Source organism: Melanostigma gelatinosum (genome assembly GCF_949748355.1).
Source record: "Melanostigma gelatinosum genome assembly, chromosome: 5".
NCBI classification, from domain to species: domain Eukaryota; kingdom Metazoa; phylum Chordata; class Actinopteri; order Perciformes; family Zoarcidae; genus Melanostigma; species Melanostigma gelatinosum.
The window spans coordinates 22992827-23016744 of NC_136638.1; the positions used below are offsets into that span (position 1 = coordinate 22992827).

At 44.5% G+C, this 23918-nt stretch overlaps 1 protein-coding gene across 1 annotated transcript in view; it reads left to right on the forward strand.

Annotated features, from left to right (window-relative positions):
* The window catches only part of fgfrl1a (fibroblast growth factor receptor like 1a), a 56314-nt gene that overhangs the window by 26396 nt on the left and 6000 nt on the right, over window positions 1-23918 (forward strand). The window contains exon 4 of the mRNA XM_079269041.1: window positions 22487-22564. Within this exon, the coding sequence (XP_079125167.1) occupies window positions 22487-22564 (78 nt within the window). The remainder of the gene's footprint in view (window positions 1-22486; window positions 22565-23918) is intronic.

Sequence of the window (23918 nt, forward strand, 5' to 3'; positions counted from 1 at the left end):
GGTTGGAAGCCGTGCGTAAGAAAGACGGAAGGAAGCGGTTTGGCGTTGTGTGTTCGTGTGTGTGTGTGTGTGTTCGTGTATTTTTAGTGCACGTGAATGTGAAAATGCGGTTTTGACTTTTAATGAAAATGTTCATCAACACCTTTTTGTGAGTGTGTGCGTGTGTGTGTGAGTGTGTGTGTGTGCGCGTGCAGGTCCCTTCATAAGTGACACGGTGCGATGATTTGTGGTGATTTAAGAGCTTGGCGCAGCGGCTGACATCTGGCCATAATTGCAGAACAAAGAGTAAAAGAGAAGCAGAGAAAGATATTAAACATAGACACACTGTTTGTTTGAATAAATGAGCGTGTGCGTGATTTATGTTCGTCAAGCGGCATATACATAATGAATGTTGAAGTAAGAAAAATGGAAACACGGGATGAAACCTGACAAATGGAAAATATACACAAAACAGGAGGAGGATTGTTTCGGTTAAAATGATTCTGTTCTACATTTTCTCGTATTAAGCGCTGCGGTTTCATGCCAGGCGTAGTCCATGAACACTGCTGAACTCAACTAAAATCTATTATCACTTAATACAGTCTGACATCCTGACATCACACGGCTCAGCCCTGTATGCCGTGACCGTCCAATGTGATGTTACATGCCGACTAAGCGGTTTTACATTGTTGCTCCAGTCTGCTTTTACCAGTTCAAGCAGACAATCCCACTCCTTCATTCAGGTTTATTCTCTCTCCATTCTACTGCACTGCATGTGTGAGACTTGCAGCTGTCTGTCGGCCAAAACACGCATCAGATCAGGTTGCAGACCAACATCGTCATCTCGATCCCTCAGTTCCTCCATCCTGATACCTCCACTGTTTTTGTGTTCTCACGTTACACAGTTTTTAATTTAGATATCTGGTGCCTCGTCTGGAGAGGATGTAGAGGTGGCCAAGGTTTGCAGGCTAATTGGTATGAGTCATACACACGCACACACACACATACACACACACACACATACAGATAAATGTATGAGTGTGTAATTGCACAGTGCCTAAAAACTATCTCAAATAACTCAATCTCCCTTCACCCACCTTCTTACAAACACAGCAGGGCAGCTGTGCCTGTCTTGCTGTATTTTTATGAACGTGTGTGTGTGTGTGTGTGTGTGTGTGGGTTGTGGATTTAGTGTTTTTACTGCAAGATTCTTCTGCTCATGTTACACACACAGCGCTTTCTCACTAATGGCAGAAAAATGCATGGAGGGAACCTGGAGCGGCAGCTCGCTGGTTTGCAGGAACCGCTCAGTTGGTGTTCAGTTGAGGGTTTGAGGCCTCACAGGGGATTGTTTTTTTTGGGGGGGGGGGGGGGGGTCTCAATCATGATTTACAGAACATGAAAAATAAATCATCGAGCGGTTTGGCTTTACTAGCCTTGAATCCGATCCCAAGTAGAAGTTTCTCTCCAGTGTTTCTCCCTTCACTTCTGTTGCCTTGATAAAATATCCTTGGACGTCCTCCTCACCTTTGTTTTATTTTAAGATACGATAATGTTATTTATGATACTGATGAGACTGTAAATGCAGAAAACAGTCCACACTTTTTTCTGACTGCTGTTGGTTTTCTAATACAGTGAATTCAATGTTTGTAGCTTACTATTTTGTTTCAATTGATGTATTTCACATGTTTGTTTCTTTTTGTAGGCATTGTTATGAAGAAAAAAACAGGCCAATGGCAGGAATTGTTCATAAGACACCCATCATGCATCTTTGCACGAGTAGCACTCAGGAACGCCTTTTAAAAACACTACTTTTGAAGGCATAACCTCTGGAGCCACTGATGAAAGTTTGACAAAACCGGATGATTGATTTTCAGCTCGAGAAAGTTATAACAGAATTGAGAGTGAGTGCAAATGTTTTCTGTATCGCACTCATGTCATGCCGCTCTGCATCACATCCGTTCTGCTCATGTTGGTCCTCCTGCTGTGGCAACATGCCGCCCTTACAGAGAGGTAGACAAAGCTGCTCCTCTGGAAATCAGCGTGGCACTGTGGAGATCTGACATGTAAACATGCTGGTGTGTGTGTGTGTGTGTGTGTGTGTGTGTGTGTGTGTGTGTGCGCGTGTGCGTATGTGCTCATATGAAAGAGCATGGGGGAATTGTGGAGTTACAGACTTGTTCTTGCGTACAGTTGAGACAAACAATCTCGGATACACAAAGACATATGTGCTGCATCTTTCTGGAAATATCAACAAGACAGGACAGGAAAGTATTTGGTTAGTTTGCCATTCTCTCTCGCACACACACACACACAGACACACATCGCAGACAGATGTGAACAAAATCACACACTCCTCGGAGGGCCAGGCCCCTATTTCACGGCTGTCTGTCCCACATCCTCTCGTTCTGCCTCGTTTCACTTCAAGCGAAGAGACGGAAAGACGATGGACAGGACGGAGACACGGAGAGAGAAAAGAATAAAGCTTCTGTTTTTTTCCTGGCTTCAGTCCGAAGACGTCAACCAGTCTGGGGAACAAAAAGGAATCTCGATGGAAGTTTTTGGAAATCCCGTGTCCTAACAGGTTGAGATGTCACGCTTGTATCCAAAACACAGAGAGGCGTATCTGCTGAATATGGAAGCTCAAACTTCACAAAGAGAGCAAAGACAGGAAGCGGTATCTCCACACCGATTGATTGACAGGTGCGCTGTCAAACCACCGTAACATCTGAAGCGTGAAGCGTCAAAAACATCAACAAAATATCAAGGACACCAATGACAGAACTGCAGACGGCGTCGTAGATTCATTCCTATGAATCTTGCTCGGTAGTGCATGGAGCAAAAAAAAAAAGGTTTGACTTCCGAACGTAAAACTCAGATAAAATCACCCGGATCTTCCAGCGATCTTCAGCATCGTGGTGCCCGTAGAGCCGCCTTCAACTCATTCACATGAAAATAAGGAAGGGCTATTCAAGTGTTCGCACTGGGAATTTGATTTACCTTCATGAAAGAAGATTACCTGCTTATTCATAGATGTCTCTTTCCCAATGTAAGTCTATGGGGAAAAAAGTAATTTGGGGCCCAATAGAATCACCTGACCCGCAACTTTAATATTCCACTGTTTGACCACTAAAAGTAAAATTTGCGTCACAGCCCAGCGCTCTCCCTGAGGGCTTGCCCATTGCCTGCCTCTTGAACCATGTCACCTTCTCTCTTTTAGATTTGTCTCTCTTTGTCCTCCCTCTCACCTACTTTAACTCTCTCTCTCTCTCTCTCTCTCGCTCTCTCCCCACCGCCCCGTGGTCGCATTTCTCCCGCTCCACCAGCCGATAGAAGATGTCTTTTCTCTCAAGCATCTTTCAGCTCTTCATTCTTCCCTCTTCTGTTTGCCTTCATGCTCCATTTACATCTGTGTGTGTGTGTGTGTGTGTGTGCGTGTGGCTTGCATCCACTGATTGTATGCCAAGTCAAGCTCCCATAGACCCCTAATGGGTCTTAAATACCCTCTGCTAGCTTTAACTTCAATTCTCCGTACGAGATGCCATCTGTCAGTCAGCGGGCCCTCTTTCTGGAGTCCTTCTGAAGGAGAAGTCCACCCTAAAACAGAAGTAACGAACACGTCGTCAATGATTTTGGAAAGTGTAAATGCTGATGTATCTCCCTGAGGCTTGAAATCTCTTGAATTCAGCTTCCCAAATCGTCCAGCTCTTCTCACTCGAGGGTCTCCGATGCTGGGAACACACTTCCACTTTGCACCACCTGTGTTGTTTCTTTTTTTGTGGATTTTGAATTACTCAACAAATATAGACATGGTTTTGACAAGATGTCATCCAACTCCTGCTTTTCGTATTGTCCTGGTGTCTGCCTTCACTGTTCTTAGTAAATTCAGTTTTAGGGTGGAATTTGCCTTCAACTTCGTGTTTCCAGCTGCTCTCAAAGTCTAAAGCAAACCTGTTTTCACTCCGGGTTTCCACAGCAACTCTCCCATAGCTAATATGAGGTGTAACTTTACTTCCCTGTGTGTGTTTTGGCTTCTCGGGCATCCTCTGAGCACAAAATACAAGTATAATAAGTAACAAATGTAGCAGAATTTAACATGGGCCATTTGGTGCACTATTACTCATATCATGAAGTACAGTCTGTCCCCAAACCAGAGTAAAACGATGTGAAAGTGAGTGTTTGAGGATGTTGGCTGCCTTAAAGTATCTCCGTTCCTCAGTTAGTTTCACGTAATTAAGACAGAACTCCTCAGTGGTTGTCCAACAGTAACAAAAGATGGGAGAAGGGGGAGAGAGGGGGGGGGGGGGAGTGGTAATTTGCGGATGAGAGTATTTCAAATAGTCTGCTGCCGGTTACATCGACTGCTTTTACATCAGACGTCCACTTGTACGAACATATAAGCGTATGGAGCGATCCCTGTCTGTCATACCAGCTAGATCATCACTGAACATGTTCTCGAAAATGATTTCTCATTCAACTTTAGCACTCAAGCAAGTGAAGAGGCGGTGATCAAGCAGCGAGAGTTCATGCATGTGAAAGGCATCAACACATCTCAAGGAGACACTCACTGCTCTCAGTGTGTGGCTTTAAGGGAGATGTGTCCTGCACCCCCTCACGCAACAAACACCTCACCACCGCCCCAAAACCCCAAAGCCCCAAAGCCCCACCCCACCAACTACTGAAAGGAATCCTTCGCGTCCTTCGCCGCATAACTCCCGATCCCTCACACGCAATTGCAACGACTCTGCATTCTCACGGCAGAGGGGTTAACCTCTCCAACACCTCACACACACACACACACACACACACACACGATGCAAAAATGATTGTGAGGAGGAAGAGGTGGAGAGGGGAGGAAAGAGGAGAGGAGAAGAGGGATTAAGAAAGAGGAGGGAGAGACAGGGTGCACGACATGGAGGGACACCGTCAAAACTTCATCAAACAGGAACAGATAGATAAAACGATACATCAGGACTTTAATGCCAATATCAATATTTGAAAGGGGGATAAATGTCTGACGTACCATATGTTGGTCATTGATATATTTATTTTAACATAAACAAAGACAAGCAGAGGTTTTGATAAATGTCCCTTTAATGTGGATATTACTGTAGATAATTGTGACCAAGAAAGATACGGACGGACAGATAGATAAATGGATGAGGAGAAAAGAGTAAGAAAGACTCTGAGTGTGAATGGTGTCGTTATTCATGTCTGATCAGAGCCGTTAGCAGGGGGGCTGTGTACTTCTGAATAGACAGCTTAGTGGCCATTATGCGGTCTGGAGGATTTGTCCTGTTCACTGTTGTTACCCTCAGGAGGTATAGCGACTCACACACACACTAACGCTGACACACACGCACATGAACACACGCTCTCTTCCTGTTCCTCACTTTGATTTTCTTTCATTTCATTCTTCATTGCTGTATGTCTCTATCGCAGACAAAGACAGATGCACCCACGGCTTAAACAATGAAAAATAACACACGCACACACACACGCTGTGCCCCCCCCCCCCGTAACTCAATAGCGGGCCAGTCTATTGACAGACCTGCTTGTTCGCTGAAGGAGTCTTTTCTCATTAAGGCTGGGATTTTGTCGCTGGCCCTGCAGGCATTGTTCCTCCCCAGAGCGGGTTATTAGGCCTCCCCGCCGTAACAACCCCCCCCCCCCTGCTGAATAGACCTGAGAGGAGTGGAGAGCCTGCGAAGGGCAGAACAGGGTCTGGCAATTAGCAAAGACATGTTTGAAGAGAGGAGGGAGAGGAAAGAAAGGAGGAATCAAGGCGAAAGAGAGCAGACCTGCGCTACAAAAAGGCTTCTTTTGAAGTTTTAGAAACTTTTGTCTGCTTTTTGCTGCTTCGCTGTTGCGCCGTCATCAAAGCCAAAGACTGGTTCTTCAACACGCAACATCCCTCCTCCTCCTCCTCTTCCTCCTCCCTCTCTTTTCTCTCCTGCTCTTCGCTCTCATTCGTTACTCTTCTCCCAGAGAATGCGTTTGTGCCAGCGCTGAAAAAAAGCCCTTATATCTTCTGCAGCCGCTTTGATGTCTTAATGACGACGTGAAGAGCGAATTATGCTCAGAGACCCCCCCCCCCCCCCTTCATCTCCTTTTGTCGCTCTTCAGATTCCAGCAGTCACATCTGGCTTTTCCAAACCCACCTCACTGACAACAAGCAGGCGGGATGCAACGGAAAAAGAAACCCCGCTCGCATTCAGAGGGTCGAGAAAATGCAGCAGGCATGGAAAAACTTGTTCCACTTAACAAAAGGTTTATCAGAGTTTCAGCTCTGTATCCCAAAGCCAGTGTTTTATCTGGATTGGATGAAGCCTTGTTGACTATTCGGTGTTCTCTTGTCATGTGGTTGCAGGAGGCGGGTCGACTAAACTGTTAAACTGACTAAACTGTTGTTTTTTTCAAAGCCATATCTCAGCTCCGGGAAGTTTGATAAAGATGCTTTTATCGCTCGTATTTTTTAACATTTAGCATAGTTGAGGTGAAGGACAAAAAAAGGCAGACAAAAACATACTGATTACAGAAAATGACTGCTGACTGAAATATCAAATGAAATTATATGTAATTTGAAACAGACAATGTTGCTGTAAAACAAGAAATGAGCTCCAACAGGCGGGTTTTGTTCGGAGCCATCAGGTGTGCGTGTCTGCGTGTGCTTGCTTGTATAATGTCGCTGCATTCCACTGCGTTATATTTCACATAAATGAATGCGCAATGTGTTTTCGCTGTGTTCTCTGGATAAGGTGTGTGTGTGTGTGTGCGCGCACAGTTTCCCGCCATGGTTCTTAGGCAAACACAGCGATGGTTCAGCGGCGCCTCTGCTATCAGCCTGGAGTTTGATCAGTGTGACAGCATGCTGAAAACTGATACACACACACACACACACACACACACACACACACTCTTTGGCCATGACCACAATCTCTTCTCTGCATTCCTCTGTTCTGACTCTATCCTACATTTGTAGGTTTAAAGATCTGTTTTGTTGTTCTTTTTTTGTCAAACATGTCCGAATATTCATTTAATTCAATTGTGGCTCGTTCTGAAATGCCTTTAAACTCCAGAAGGTTTGGAGCTATGACAAGACCGTCCACGCTTTCATTCCAGGCTAACATCCTCAGACAATTCATCCGTGTGTGCGAGCATTGTTTCGATTGGCCGTTCTCAGCGCCTCACGCCAACGTCGGTCGGATTTAAGCCGCTGTGACGAGCCGAGTGTGTCATTTTTGGTTCTCGGCTGTAACTTTATTTGGCCCGGAGACCAAAGCCCTCACAACAAGTGAAAACAGAAGAAAGAAGAAAGGAAGGGAGAGCTGAGGATGTGTAGATGCTGTTAGACATGTCGTTTAACGACGATAACAAGCCGCAGAGTTAAGCTGCTGTCAGCCCACGCAGGCCCTTTTATTCCGACTTCACTGCTACTGCTGTTCTGCATCCATCCATCTGAGTCTCTACTCGTGTGGTAACTGAAATGCCACTGTGGCACAAAAGCAATATAGCATTGCTTTTAATCGTTAAAACTGTGTTTCCGAATGTGTGCAGTGTGGATTAGAAAGGAAGCTCGTAGGCCGGGGCATTTTCTCGACCTGTAGGTTTTTACATGACAGCAGCTGTGTGCGTTGAGTATTTACACGAGGACACTTCTGACTTCATGGCCGCACTGCAGAGAGCTTCTTTACGCACGGCTTTGCCCAGTTTCAGAGTCTAAACTTGGAGCGGTCGTGTTAGCGTACGCGCCATCACTACAAGACCAAACACATGCAATCATGTGCCCTGCTGAGATGTCCTCTAGACAAACACTGACAATTGGAGGTGAGCAAGTAGCAGGAGAGCATCCCACTGCAGATAAAAAGTGGCATTATTATCAATCCTCTGAGCAACACAAAGCACACAAACACAAAGCAAAACAAAGCAGGCGTCGGGGTGAGTCACGCTGAAACGCTGCCCGGCGGCACATCGTTGATGAGCGGGTTAGTTTTACATTGTTGTAAATGCTTCTTCAAAGACGGCCTGTCAGGATGTAGCCTCACGCGGCGGAGAGTGACAGCATCTTTGAAGTTGAACCAGACAACCGCATATTCTCGACACGCACTCTAAAAACACGCACGCACGGGCATGCAAACACACCAGTGGGCACGCATGCGGATCGATGCAGAAACGATCATACATGTGCAAAGAAAACAAGCTCACGCACACAGCGGTGCACATGCATGTGACATAGTGCACTTAAGAGGTCCGGTAGCTGCTTTTGAAGTGTGACTTGTTTTTAGGCCTCCAAAAGCATTCCAGCAGGGATCCCAGGTCAAAGCAGCGGTGGGCAGACACGGGTCACGTAGACGCCACGAATAATTTATAAAGTGTCGATTATTTTCCTGGTAACAACTTCATCAGGGTGCTTCAAGAGAAGCGTTCACGTCTAGAGAAATAGATCATGTAGAGTTAGTGAATCTGACTCCAATAATGCTTCAAATGTCAACATATCAGCAGCTTAAAATGTATTCACTTCATAACCAGGATGTACACGTAAAGGTATAGAAGAGAGTGGCTTAACAGTTGGCGCATCAGATGAGAAAGGAATCTGTCTGTAGATGAAATACAATGAAAGATCATCAGGAATAATAAAGAGTGGATGAGTGTAATAAGAAGAGTGAAGGAGGTGAGATTTGAGAGGGAGAGCTTGTCCAGTTCGTAGGAAACAAAAAGCAGAAATGTTCTTTTCGTTCTTCTCCACCTCAGCAGTCCTGATCGCACCTCCCGCCCGAGTAGTGAAGAGAAAGAGGTCAAATGGGGAGAAAGCTGCTAAAGTACTAATGAGTATGTATTTAACTGGGGTATAATTTGATACAGGGAAGAGCAGGGTGGGCGAGGGAGAGAATGATTTTGAGTTCAAAGTCCTGAGCCGACGCCGGCGTTTCAAAGGCGGCGCGTGGCGATGGATGTGAGAGATTCGTTAATTCAGCGAAGTAAAGCGCTGCCTTGATGTTTACTAGAGTTACACAGGCAGCAGCTGGACCAGCGCACGCACTCACATGTACATGCGTTCAGACACACAGGCACCGTAGCGGTACACACGCATATATGCACTTAGATACACACTCAAAAATACACATGGCATTCACATGTTCACATGCTCATTTACAAACACACAGAAATGAACCACTCTTTATGTGAATCTCTAATCAGTGCTGATGGTAAATGTAGTCTTTCGAAGCAATACACTCCTCAGTGCGTGCTATATTGAGCCAGAAAGCTGCAGTCATTTGACGTGACAGTGATGCAGTTGGATGAAACTACTGCTTGTATTTCTAGGAGCCTCTGGAAAGACGGGCAAGTTTGAGATGCAGCTAAAGAAAATGTAGCTTTCTTGTTGTCTTTGCTTGCAAGCAATGCATCCTGGTACATGTAGGCACTGCCAGCACAGCTCTGCAAGCAGGAGAAGTCAGCTTGTCTGGTCAAAATAGCACACACTGGGGAACCTATTGCTCCTCCGTGTCAAAGGTGGCGGATTCCCCCTTTAATGGCGCACAAACATTTAACAACGTAGAAACCAGCAAAGGATTATACATGCTCATGTATAATCCTATCAACGTAAAAGTAAACCCACATACATTAACAAGAAAACCTACTTTCTGCACAAATACATACACTTGCATTGAGGAACTAAGACACATTATGTCTTACAACTGTTGCTTTGTATTCTATGAATATACACAATCATTTGTTATTTGCTTTTTAAGACAACGGGGAAGTTTAAAAATAATATACGGGGCCACGAGCACGCACACAGGGGAGAGGCTGCACTTTGCTGATGGGGACATCATCTATTTTTGGGATATGACGATCAATTTTATAAGCAAGGATGGTTTGAGGTTGCAGCAAATGACTAAATATATCTGACCTGGTGGCTCTTAAACAGACCGTGCACCTTCCGCATCCCCTCAGGACACAACACACGCAGCCGGTTGAATTGTTTCACTCTAGAGGGCTTGTAATTCCTTTAAAGCAAAGCTAGGAGTGCATGTGATCCTCTGTAACAGGTTGCACACGTCTACAATTAAGTTCAGAGGCCTTAAAAACACAAACTATCCAATGTTTTGAAAGAAAAAAATAGTTTTTTTTCTCTTAATTCTCCGGTCCTTTCTGTCAGCTTGATGACTGAGTTATCTCAGCCTTTCAAAACTCACAGGCCACAGATATGTATTTCCTCAAGCGTCTGTGTCTTTTTTAATGTGCTGTCATGAAACTGACATCAGTGGACATAAATACTTCGGGTGTAAACGGGTCAATGTGTTTTTATTTTTTATCTGGAGAGTTACTAACGACAGGATGAAATCTGACTAAAAATGCAACGTACATCGTGTTAGCATCTTTTATTGTGTTGTCTGTGGAGGTTTTAAGTCATGCAAAAGAAGGCAGTGAACTCCTGCACAGTGTGTTGGGAAAAAAGGGTTTTGGTGAAAGTCCTTCATCATATTAGTATGACTCTATCATACAATATGGATGTGAGTTTATATGTAATCTGCATAACCTCCGTATACTGTATTTTGTCACACACACACAGTGTGTTTCCTCTCCTGTGATCTCAGAGCCCTCCTGTGAGCAGCGGACATGAAGTCATTTACTAATTCCACTGAATCATTTCTGTCCTTGACTGGATCTCCTGCGTCATGTTGACCTGCTGAGGCGGAGGGTCAAGGCTTTAGGCTGCACGTGTGTGTGTGTGTGTGTGTGTGTGTGCGTGTGTGTGTGTGTGTGTGTGCGTGCGCGTGTGTTTGCCAGATTCCTGCCTGTGTCGTCTCCATCGTGGGCAAATCTCAGTCTGTGTTCCACACTTGACACTGCTGCTCCATCGCTGAAGTGTGAACGGTGATGTAAAACAGCTACGCGAATAAGCACACGCACATGCACGTACATAGATGAATGCACTGTCACAGGAACACACACACACACTCAATGCGCACACACACACACGTGCACATGGATAGAGAGAAAAAAACGACAAAAAGAAAGAAAGAGGAGGAACTTTTTTTCTTTGGCGTCGAAAAATTAACTTATCCAGATGCGTTTGTTGTACAAACACACCCGCGTTATATTAACACGCACACACACAGAAAACTTGATCCCTAACTGTATGTTTTCAGAACTCGTAAACCCCATCACCGTGTGACGTTGATGAGCGAGTGTGTGGAACCACTTGTGCCTCGTGCCTGTATGTTATTTCATCGCTGTGTTGATATTTTACGCTCTGACACAGTCCATGTTCAGCGTTGGAAGCTTCGTGTACATTCTCACTGTTGGTTTTCTCAACATTGTTCATGTCATAACCAAACCCAGGCCTCGTTGTTAACCTAAACCTGACCGCCGAGGGTAAATGGCCCGTGCCTGGCCACAGCGTCTGAAAATATACCAGAGCTGAATCTTGGAGTAACTCTGCCGGAAAATGGATCTGGACTTATTCACGCCCCGTAACAAACGTGGCATGTTAATCACATATTGTGTATTTGGATAATATCAGATGGAGATTGATTGGGGCAGGATTTGTGCTTTGTCAGCTCGAAGCAGCATCGCTGCTGCAGCGAGGCAACGGTTGCATAACGATTCACGGAAATTCTCGGAGTCCTAATCAGTTTATAATGTGATACTTTATTGATCCCGACCGGAGAAGTTTCCTTTCTTTTGCCTCCTTGCAGGGAGGTCAGGGGGCGAGGCTCAGCAACAGGAAAGCATCGGGATTTCATTTCTTACTCTGTGAAAGACACTTTCACAGAGTTAAAAAAGACAAACTGTTGGTGCTGTGCGCTACACTTCTTGCTGCACTTTCTTCTATGGTGCTAAAATGTTTTTCTCCTGAGGACAACTGGCCAGATGTAGACATGTGATGTTTCCAGCAGCTCAAGTAGAGTTTGATTGGACAGAATCTGTTAGCTGTCCAAACGAATAAAGGTGAGTCCTCTCAACATTTAGACTATTTCAGTCTCTTCTGCCTTCACTGTGCTGTAATTGGAAAGCTGTACAGCAAGCTATACCTCCCGCCAGGTTTGAAGACAGGAGTTGGCGTTTCAATAATATTGGTTATAAAACACAAAAAACAGTCAATGATTTACAAAATATCAAAGTGACATTTGTTAAGAAAACTAAAAAAGTGCTGTTCAGTTTGGACAAGAATAACTAGGCTCGTTCGTATGAACATAGAAAAGGACGATGAGAAGGATGAAGTGGTACAACATGATACAGATCTATAAAAGTTCCAGTGCCGAGGGGTCTGGACCGATGTTCAGCCTGTAGGGGTGGTAGGGTTCACTTCCTGGAACACACTTTTATTGCCAGCAGTTTCAGCCAAAGCTCTCCTCCCTGGCTTAAACGAGTTACCTGGAAGCATTAGCTTGTTGAGGATTAACTCAAGAGGAACTTTGGGGGCTTTGCTGTTCTCACTTAGACTACGTACTGCCTGACCTTCATCTGAAGCCAGCTGCACACTCCAGAAAAAAAACAACTTAACAGTTACATTGTTGAGGAGTGAAACACAAGATCACCAGATGTTTTGAGCTGTGAGCATGTTAATATTTACTACTTTTGCCATAAAACTGTTTGTTTTATCTACAAGCACAGTGTGTGCGCGTTGTTTGTAGCTGCCTGATTAAACAGATGAGTAGTCAATGTTCATCATCAGCTACACTAAAGGGTTATAACACAAGAGAAAGACACAGAGGACAGCTGACTTAAGGGCCGTGTACGCAAAAGCGTTTTCTTGTCGGCCGAAAAACGCCGCACAATATGCACTTGAGAGCGCTCCCAGGTTCGTGGACGAGGAAACATCGCGGCGAGCATCATCGTTTTGTTCAGACTCAGATCGACTTCATGATCTCGCACAGGGAGTTTCATTTGGTCCAGTGTTCCAGACATGAGGACACCATGAAGTCCACAGTAAAAACCAATACAATCAACAGCATACGATACACAATAAGCCCACAGCTTACTCATAATAGAAAACATTCCTTTGGGACCTTTGTTGGTCCCTCCCTTAAGTAAGGTTAAATATTACCATATTGTCCCAATCTGGTCTTGGACTTACAGATCATTTTTGTCCATTTCATGTTATTATTTTCCGCAATGAGGCAATTTGTCACACACACTGGAAAGGTGAAAATGTGCGTCATCAGTCCTTGATGCACACATGGAAAGCGTAGCTTCAAAGGAAGCCGCTGCAAGAGTTGGAGAGAGTTTGTGGTGAGCACAGGATCTGTGGTGCGATGGGTCAATGAAGCAATTGGCCCCGATCTGTTTCACTTTCTCTGTCTTTTCTCCTGCTTTAAAATGGGAACGGTGCCCAAAAGATCCAAGCTTTCTTGTGTGCTTAGACTCAAAACCTCCTGACTGAGTGACTGACAGAGCTGGACAGACGGACTCAGGCAGCGTGAAGGTAATAGGCCTGACACAAACCAAATGCACACACACACACACACACACACACACACTGAAGGTTAACCCAAGAGTGGAAAACAGCACCTCTGCCTCCTCAAAGTATGACACTCTACTATTTCTCCCTCTAAATGTGTGTATATGTGCGTAGAAATAGCTTTTTTCATCCGGTCACCCTCCTCCCTCATGGAGCCGCTCATACCTCACACACACACACACACACACACACACACACAAACACAGGTGGCTGTAATTAGTGTGTTGGGCCCATTCATGGCACAAGATCAAACTGCGGTCCGCTCAGCTTCAGGAAATACAGAGCTCTGCTTAGAGTTAGACACACACACACACACACACACACACAATGAGCTACATATTCATGCACCTTCGCTCTTTGATTCTCCCGTTCTCTCTCCAACGTGACGCTGGCCTACAAAAGGTTTCCCCTGAAAATGTTTTTGTTTAGTCTGCAACTGAGACCGAGCTCTGTTTGATTTCACTGCAGTAGCTCGGCGTTTACTTCGGCAGCGAGGGAACACGGAAGGTGGAGAGCAAGGGATTATGGGTCAGATGAAGCTGAAATGTTCAACATCTTCCGATCCGACTTGAGAATATACACGGTTGGTTTTTGCTGCAGCGGTAAGCAGAACTTACGCTGCCGGTCCAGCTGGTGCCTGAGGTTATAAAAGCAGTAATAATCCTGCTGGACGAAAAGCTTGTAGCTCTGAGTAGTCAGCGCTTCGTAGTGTTGACCCGGCATGTTCTCCTGTGTCCCGCCCTTTTTCACTTCAGACAAGACTGGAAGTATTTAAACACAAAAGACGGGACCATTTTATGATGAAAATAGTAGAGTTTTACAAGAGTTTGAAAAAGAGATAGTTCGCACAATAATAGCGTTTAATTTGGCAACGTTTTGACCATCAAGGTCTCGTTCAGATGTTGTACCGCGGTGAAGACCTCGATGGTCAAAACATTGCCTCACTAAATACTTGGGAGCTTGGGATCTACCTCTTTTTTTCTGTTGTATGCTGCTTTAGTCCTACGCCTGTACCAAAAAAAGGTTGGAGATGACACTAAGAGCATCATCGGAGCTGGAGGAGCAACCACGTACTGTATCCATCCACGGCGCTGTCATTGTCAGCAGTTGGTGAAGTCACGTCTTCATTTGAAGATCCTGGGGAGAAAGAAATGTCTGTCCAGTTTAATATGTGCTGTGCGTGTTTGGTTCTGGTGTCATTTCCTGGTTCACCGTTGTCAATGAAACGTGGTGGAACGTCTGTCCATCTGTCGAGGAGGAACTACTTTGTATCTACGAACCTCCATTCACTCTGATCAGCAATCCACAGTATTGTTTTTTTTTGCGTTACAGCTCAGTACTCTTTGTACGATGACTTCAAAGCTTTAGTGCTTCTTGTGCAATCCTGCTGCGGCTGGTAGGGCTGACAAGCAGAAAGCTTCACAGTCACTCTCATCGCCACCTAATTCAATTGTGACTAAAACGTTGCATATTTTATTCCACTTTTAAAGGTTTAAGAGCTGATATGAATCTGTAAGGACACATTTTTGCTTCCAAAACTGGAACTGGCAACAATATCAAGTTTCAAGACTTCACATCAAGTTGATTCTTGTACATTATCTATTCTTAAATGTTCTCTTTACGATATTCAGAGCATTAACATACAGCAGCAAATAACTATTTGCTTTGTGAAGATGCAGTCAAGTAATGTCTACCTTCCTCTCTGTGTGTGTTGTAATCAAAGCTTCTCGCTGCTTTGTTGACTGCAGATTCAGCCTGAACCTCCACAACCTCTTTCTTTGTTCTTTACCCATGTAGTAACACACACACACACACACACACACACACACACACACACACACACACACACACACACACACACACATATTCTGAGCCTCCTTAAACCGACCTTCAGTCTGAAACTCTTGCCAGCAAACAAAATCCACCACATACGAAGAGTACTATGTGAAATAGTTGCTGTGTAAATGTGCGTGTCTATGTTCGTACGTCAATGTGTGTGTGTGTGTGTGTGTGTGTACACACAGGTTTGTACAAAATAGTTCAGAAAGCTGGAAGCAATTCCAGGCCGAACGTTGACGTGTGTTCATCATATTTCAGAGCGCCTGAGCCCAGAAAAGCACGACGTGTAATTGCATTCCTAAATAACATCGTAAAGTTGAACTCGTAAAAAGTTTTGTTGTTGTCTTGGCCCGGTCCGAGGGGGCCGATGGACCGGGCCAATATTTAGAGCAGAAAACCCTGTCGTGTGTGTGTGTGTGTGTCAACATGTGTATGAGGGTGATGATGATGAAGGGTAGTGAGATCAAATGTTCCAGAAACATTTCAGAGCAAAAGATAAGGATTCCGATTAGGATTCCGTTTAAATAGGTTATGTGTGTACGTGTGTGTGATTTAATGAACGTTGAAATGTCATCACCTCAGACACACACGTCACCCTTGTGATGACTGCCCACTAAATACTCCGGACACACGCACACACACACACACACACACACACAAGCTGTTAATCTGTCATGTAAGCCAGTGTTGTCGCTCATAGAGAGAAGCTGTTAACTATCGTGTACAATTGTCTGTTCTGCGGTTTCAGTTAATAAATCTTTCTCCGCACTGTCGCCTTTCCCTCTCCGGCTCTCTGTCTTTTCATCTCTCTCCTGCTGCCTCCTGACCTCCTCTGAAAGGCAGTCGCTTCCCCTCTCGTTCCCTCTCGTTCTCCGTCACAGCCCCTTTCAATGTCTCTCTCTCATGCTGTTAATGGAGGAGTGAGTAGCAGCCCAAGTGATAATGGTTTCCATAAGGCTACACAGCCTCTCTGCAGGCCAGAGTGTAAATCAAAGTGACACGAGTGTGTGCGTCTCCGTGTGTGTGTGTGTGTGTGTGTTTGTGCGACGGGTATGTTGTACACGTGTGCAGATGTGGACGCTTGTGTGCACTAACACACATCTCACTGTCTTCTCTTGAGAATTTGACAACTTTAGGAGTAGACACTGAACCGTGTGGATGAACATATTTTTGGCATCTTAAATTTGTGAAATGGCTTTTAAGGGATTTATTACAAAAAAAAAAGGAAAAACTATTTCCCTGAGTGACAAAGTTAGAATCACAATAATATTAAAGTTTCAACAAATTCATATTTTTATTATCAATTAATACTTTGACAATGCTGAGGTCAAAGACAACAAAACACATTGTCAAAAGGAAATAATATTATCAATTAATGTTTTTTGTTTTTGTTTTTTCATGTATTAATCAGTTCGTCTGTAAAAGATCAAAATGTGTTGAAAAATGCAGATCAATTAGTGATACAGTGATATAAAACAGAAAGAACTTTGGAGATTGCTGCTCAATAAATGATCTAAATTGTTGTTGATTCGATCCGTCCATCACCTTATCCAATAATCACCTCATCACCTAAATAACATTATCCTTACGCGCAATAGATCTTCACCCTGGAAATAGTTTGAGAAAACAATCCCAACTCAAGGTCCACTCACTATTTTACGTATTTTTGAAATCCACGTCTTCACTGTCTGTGGTGTCCTCGGTGGGTTACATGAGCTGCTCGTAACATAACAAACACGACCCGTTCTGCAGACAGAAACTTTCCACAGAACATCGACACGTTTAAACCTTTTGGTTATCTGGAAGCCACAGCATGCAAATCTAACCGGTTCTTACAATGTGTGTAATGTTGCAACTTGCGGCGGCTGAATTCAAATGAATGTTCCTAAAATGTCTGTGGCTGGAGAGAGAAGTATGTTTGGAACGTGAGGTCTAAATGCAGCATGTCAGACAAACACGAGAGACACACACTCTTCACCCACAAACAAAATCCCTCCAAAGCCAAATGTCAACTCCCTCGTGTTCTTCCAACAGCAGCAATAAAGGGCTTATAACATAAGATACATGTGGTTTCCAGGGCATCGTTGAACTGATGGAGTTATAATGGCAGTGTGTGTTTCAGCAGGGGGTCCGAGCCCTGAACGGTGTTCCTCCTGCTGGTTGTTACAGTAGAGGAGGAAGATGGATCGTTGCAACACTGAACAATGAGTTCATTTATCATCTTCTCCTGCTGAAAGAGCAATCCAATAATCTCTGTAGCCTGCTCATGATGTCTCATTGTTTACAGTTAAAGTTGCTCTTCTTCGTGTCTCAGGAAAGAGTTTCACTGCTGCAATTTTTTTTTGTAAAACCTTTCATTTATTTTCATGTCAATAAAGATTGTTTTAGGGAAAGTTAGATTAGATAGAGATAGGCATTCCCTTTTTAAACATGTATTGATCAATCATTCCTGTTTATTATATTGTATTATTATATACAAACCCTTCTGGCATGCTGTACTTTAGTTACATCGAAAAAACTAGAGTTGTACGGTGGTACAGATCGGTGTAATCCCTGCTCTGAAAGTGAAAGTATGATGCACGAGACCTTCAGAAAAAAAGATGTTAACGTCTATAATTCTGTGACGGCTGCTTACTGCTGATGAAGATCATGTCAGATGATCGAAAGCTTCAAATATGATCGAAAGCTTCAGCTACTTGTTGGACCTTGTGGTGGGATTGTTTTCTAAACTGCTGGTTTCAGGGTCACGAATGAACCTTTGAACATCCGTGAGAGAATAAAGTTGACTGTCCAATAACCTGTTTGAAACATGCCTCATTTAGGGAGTTTATCAGGTTAATTCAAGATTTTCTGATCAGTTACACACCATGCAGTTGGGTTAAACTTCAACTTTGGTGAAAACAGCAATCCGCTGCAATATTTAAAGAAAGCTGTTGCTGCCGGAGCAAAACATAAAACCCTGCTAGGATCCAGGTTGAACTGAACAATGCCTCTTCTTCCAGAGTTATGTAAGAACGTGTTCACTAGCGGTAGCTCCTGTCTAAATTATGAAGTGAAACATCAAGTCTGGAGTGTGAGGCAAGCTGTGCCTGTGTGTGGAGCCTGAAACTGTGCCCGTGGTCAGTTTCAGAGGACTGACGGTGGTTTTTGTCGGATACACAAACTCAGCATCAGGCTGGTTTTGGCCCCGATGCTGCAACAAGCAGCCTCAACACATGAACACACAGAGGCTCTGTCCACATATCCAGTGTCTCTATATTAAAACCTGGAAGGACATGACCCTTTAGGAAAACACTGCCCCCCCCCCACCTCCGGACACAAACACACACACACACGCTGGACTGTTGGGACTCATATTTCTGAGCTCGCTCACGTCCAATTGCTGCCTTTTCTCGGCAGAGCTAAATGTAAATACGAGAAGGGGTTATTCAAACACACTCAGTCACACAGGGGTACCCCGCCAGTGAATGTGTGAAATGTAGCACACTGTTGAACCACCCCCCCCCCCCTCCCTGCAGATGAAAAGAGAGCGGAATGAAAAGAAGAAAAGAGGCAGAGAAATGAAACGGAAAGCACACGTGTGAGGAGAGAGGGAGTGAAGGTTCCAATAAGAGAAATACAAAACTCATTAGTGACAAAAGAAGGGAATTATGGAAGATCAAAATTGAAAAAAAAAAGGACAACAGGTCGTCCACATATCGGAACATCGGCGGTTCGATCCCCCGGCTCCTCAACTGTTCCCGAAGGCCGTGCCGTCGTCAGCCTGTGCCATCATTGCATGAATGCGTGTGAATGATGTAAATAGATTTGAGTTGTCGGAAGACTAGAAAGGCGCTATTTAAATGCCAGTCTATTTACCTTAACTGGACGTTGGGGGGACATCTGGTGTCTTCATATTTAGACAGATATCCTCTCACATCTTGTGCGAGTACAACTTCAAAGAGATACATCTGGGACGAGACAAGATGAACATGAATCAGAAACATGTGGTCCAAAAGCTCATAGTAAACGTTCTTTTGGCCCTGATCCAAATCTTTTTAATGTTGGGTGCCTGCCGATGCCGAGTCCAATGAGGACTTATTAAATATGTATCTGACACATTGAAATAACAGCCGTTGCTGACTTCTATCTGACGCACCTTATTTTCCACAAGCTACTTGATCCAAACACTGACGGTCCTGGTTCCAAAGCATCAAAGTATTGGTTTTGTTTGAATAAACGATGAAGTGGGAGGATGTGGCTCCTGGAACTCTGTGGGATTTGTTGGGACTACAGAAACACTCCACTTGCGGGTGAGCGGTGGTGAAACAGGCTGCGAGTGGTGCTTCTTCCCGCACAAACAATCTTCGGCTGAGATAACAGCCTAAAAATGAGAAGCAGCTACTTGAATGTTTTGTCCGCTGCTCTTTGCTGATGATAATTGGCGTCAGAGTTTAGCGAATCTGTGTAACCTCAGTGTCCAAACTCGGAGTCGATCACCGTTACGCCCAAATACATTTTCACATTCACACACACTTTCATTTTCACTCGCATTTGAAAATGAACGGATTCGATTGTGATCGACTTTATTTTAGCCAATCAGCCCTGACACTGATTCTTGGCATAGGCTCGGGAATTTTTTAAGTATATAGCTGCCATTATCTTATCGGTTATTGATACCCTGAAAACGCTTGCTTGTACTTGCCGTCATTTATTCATGTGTGTGCGCGTGTGTGTGTGTGTGTGTGGGCGAATGTGTGTGGGTGTGTGTGTGTATTAGTTGTCGTAATCACCAGCCAAAGTATCTGGCCGAACATTAGAAGGTGGAACGGGATCAGAAGAAAACATTTTGTTTATTGAAAACACCTGAAGCAGGGAGGGAATATGTTTTCTACTCTGTGTGTTCAGCTTGAACCAAACAGTGAAACATTAACCCCAGAAAATATCTTTGCACTATAACAGACCTAAAGAAAGGTGTAAAACTGACTCTGCAGCCAGGAACTGTTTCTGAAACAGGATGTCCAACATCAGTCTTGTGATTTGCAGGGTTTGAAAGATAATGTTACAGTTTGACTCTGCTGTGGATATATAGATATTCATGATAAGTTATGTTCAAGACAATGGTGTTAATAAGATCATAGTTAGTAAGACCATGCACGCACATTCAGTTTGCCCTCTGAACAAGTTAGTGGATTTTCTGTTGTCGGTTTCTGATGTGTCTCTGCATCAGTATCACAATATACAGCTGCTGTACATGGACATGTTTTGAATTTTGGTAATACTTTGATGTCTTGGCTGCACTGTATGGACAGTGGAAGCGGTCCAGCCCCCCCTCTGTGAGAGGGTCCGTAGGAGGTCTGCCAAGTAAGGTTTACAGGCTCGCACCAGGCCTGGTGGAGGGCCCGCTAGCTGTTAAGAGTGCTAAACCGTGTTCCCCCCTTTAGATCAGACCCCCGTGCCGCTGGGCTTCAAACGCGCTGCCTTTTCTCAGAACACGCCGTGCATGTGGCGGGAGGGAGGGAGGAGTGAGGTGCAACGGGAATACCCGCACCTCAAGTTACCACTTAGTTAAATAACGCATGCAGCGACACGCCCATACAGGAATTCATATCGCACTCACACGTGCACACGCACAGGGCGGCCTGCCCGTGTGCTATTAATACCAGCCCAGAGGATGCAGGTTGTGCCTCGCATTTGCATTTCAAATGCGCGTCTTTCGCTCCCATCATCCAAAATAGTGATGCTCTGAAGACATCTGGCGCTGCATTAAACGCTGAGCTTTCAGGTGGTCTTCTAAAATCTACTCACGGATCCGTATTAGTACCGACATGCAAGATGAACGTATTCCTTCACAATCACGCACTCTCACGCATTTACCGCAGGTGGTCCGAGGCTGTCTGAATCTCGTTTTTATTTCTTTCCATAACTACCATCAGGCTTTGGTTGAAGTTTCAGGTTCAGGCCAAGTTACCCCCCCCCCCCCCCCCCTCACATATCTTGACAGACCTCATATTGCTCTGTATCAGTCCTCCTCCCCACCTCCTCTGTTAAAGGGCCCCTCGGATACGTCGGCTCCATCTTGAAGCGCTCCGTAGCGTGAAGGCTCGGACAGATGTTTGTATCTTTTTGATAATCAATTTGGGAAGACATGTTGAGGGAGGGAAACCAATACACCAGCGTGAGAGTAAAAGCAATATGATACCATGGAGTATGATGTAGGCACACACAGTAGGGAGGAATTCAAAAGACAATTTTCTCATACGATCATCTTTGGGAAAAATGTAAGATGTTTTAGGGCACAAATTGCTGATCTTGCATTCTCAGTGTCATGGAGTCAGGAATGAGTCATTTTAGAGTTGAGGGTAGAGGCATGTAGGGGGACTGGTAGCCTTCATTTCACAGCTTTCATCACCAGTGAGCTGCAGCAGCAACAGGTCTCTGGCAGAGGGACACTCGAGGACAGACGTACATCATGTTGTTTGTCGTTTGGTTGACTGGTCGGACAAGACATTTGAAATGAATGGCGGCTCGTTGAGGGCAGAGTGCAGCTGGAGGGAAAGTACGTTTTTGAAAGCCAGAAGTGACTTTTTCCAGTGACTACATTTTACCTGCAAACCAGATGTGTACTATAACGTTGTCATTTTTAAATATCTTTGACTTTTAGTGACGCGGACACTGACAGTCTTTTTCACCTGATACTTCTCTCTTCTTTTTACCTTAACAAGAACTGCTGTTTCTTTAAAGTGATGACAGGGATGCTTCTGCTTTCTACCTCCCTAAATGGTAACAATCTGCATCCAATTTGAGAGGCCAGACCCATGTGTCACTGAAGTCTTAGAATTTATGTATGAACAAACCATCACACCTCATGACCCCATGCTGAAACAGCTGCATCTTATGAAACAGCTGTCAGATGCTGACAGAAGACAGACAAACTCCTCCTGCTAAATAATCCATCCGAACTCGCATACAGTCCACGGCTCTTTTTCTTCTTTTTTTAGTTTGTAGCACAAGATTAATGTTTATTTTACTGGAGCAACAAGCGGATGTAGAAATCATGACTTCATCAAGACAATTCAGCACCGCCCATTGAAAGTACAAATTCACATTTGCATTTGTCTGAAGGTTGGAGTTTGCTGCATCAGGTCTCTTTGTATGGTAGATCAACTATTCACAGGTTGTCGGTTCACTAACGATGCTTCCTCTCTCCCTCACCAGATGACTCCAGTCTAAGAGGTGGAGCCGGGCCGGCCAATGGAGACTCTGAACACGGCCCGGAGCTGGCCGGAAAACTGGGTAACCGCTCGCAACGTCTCTCATCTCATCACTGCACTGCACGCGTATAAACGTTTGAAAATGAGACGGAGGCCTAGGAGGGACACTTCAGATAGCTGGCAGTGTGTAAAACATTTTAAAAAAGCACAGTAGCAGATTGTGCAATAAACACCTTGCACACTGTGGCCCACACACAGACACACATCAGGGTGTTTGTTTGCTCAGATAATTGGCTCTGACAGAGTGGAGAGCAGTCTATTCGTGTGAGGTGTGATTTGGTGGGACACATTCCTCCCCCCCCCCCCCCCCCCAACCTCCAAAGTCTCGCCGGTCACCCCGCCATGTAACTTAACCCTCCTTTCTTTGCTTTGTGTTATCCTTATCCCCAACTCTTCCAGTTCTTCCTCTCTTTCACTCACTCACACTAACATGTCAACAAGCGTTTACTCTCTTTGCTTTCTCACACACATTCTTTCTCTTTATTTATTTGCCTCTTTCTGCTCACACACAACCAAACGCAGACACTCTCCGCTTGAGCTCAGGCAGCGTTCAAACCAGCTTTAGCGCCCTTATTTATTTGAACGAGGCCTCTCCGGCGATGCAGCGTTGTAACACAATGCATAGCCAATCAGACAGATAACAATACGTGAACAGTGTGTTTCTGCTGTTTAACTGATCCATGTCTCAGTGATAGTGTTTTAAATCCTGCGTTTCATACCGTTGTGCAGTGTTTAGGTGCTTGATAAACATTTTAACACATTAACTTGCTCCAACTGGACATCACAGATTGTATTTCATCGACAAACATACTGATAAATCTTCACAACCGTTTAAAGGAATTTAAGACGTTGAAAGTGGTGTCAATATTTTCATCTAACTCTCAGAAAAAAATGTGTCAAGAGAAATTTAATTCTAATTCTAATGTTGTCCCTCTGTCTGTCTCTGACACACTCTGATCAAAGGCGGTCCGTCGGAGGGTCAGCAGTATTTTTACACTGTGAAAGTGTTGAAGTGGCCCCTGAGACCCAGAACAAGCCTGCCCTTTCGCCCGTTCTGGCTCTCACCTTCTCGCCTCTTCCCTCTCTCTATCGCCGCTCTCTCACTTCGCATTCTCGCTGTGTTTTCCTTTCATTCTTCCTCTTCGTGTGCCCTCTCCCTTACCTTTTCTTTTTTTATTATTTTAACTCCATCTCTCCCTCTCTTTGTTCTCAATGTCATCGGCGTCACTCCAGTTTTATTCGTCTCTTTTTAGCAAGCTGTTAGTCTGTGCGGGTTAACCTCGAGTTGAACTTCTGTCCTTCTCCTTCCATCTGTTTTCTCCTTAACTTCTGTTTGATTTGGTTCAGCTTCGACAGTATAAATCAGTTCATTTCAG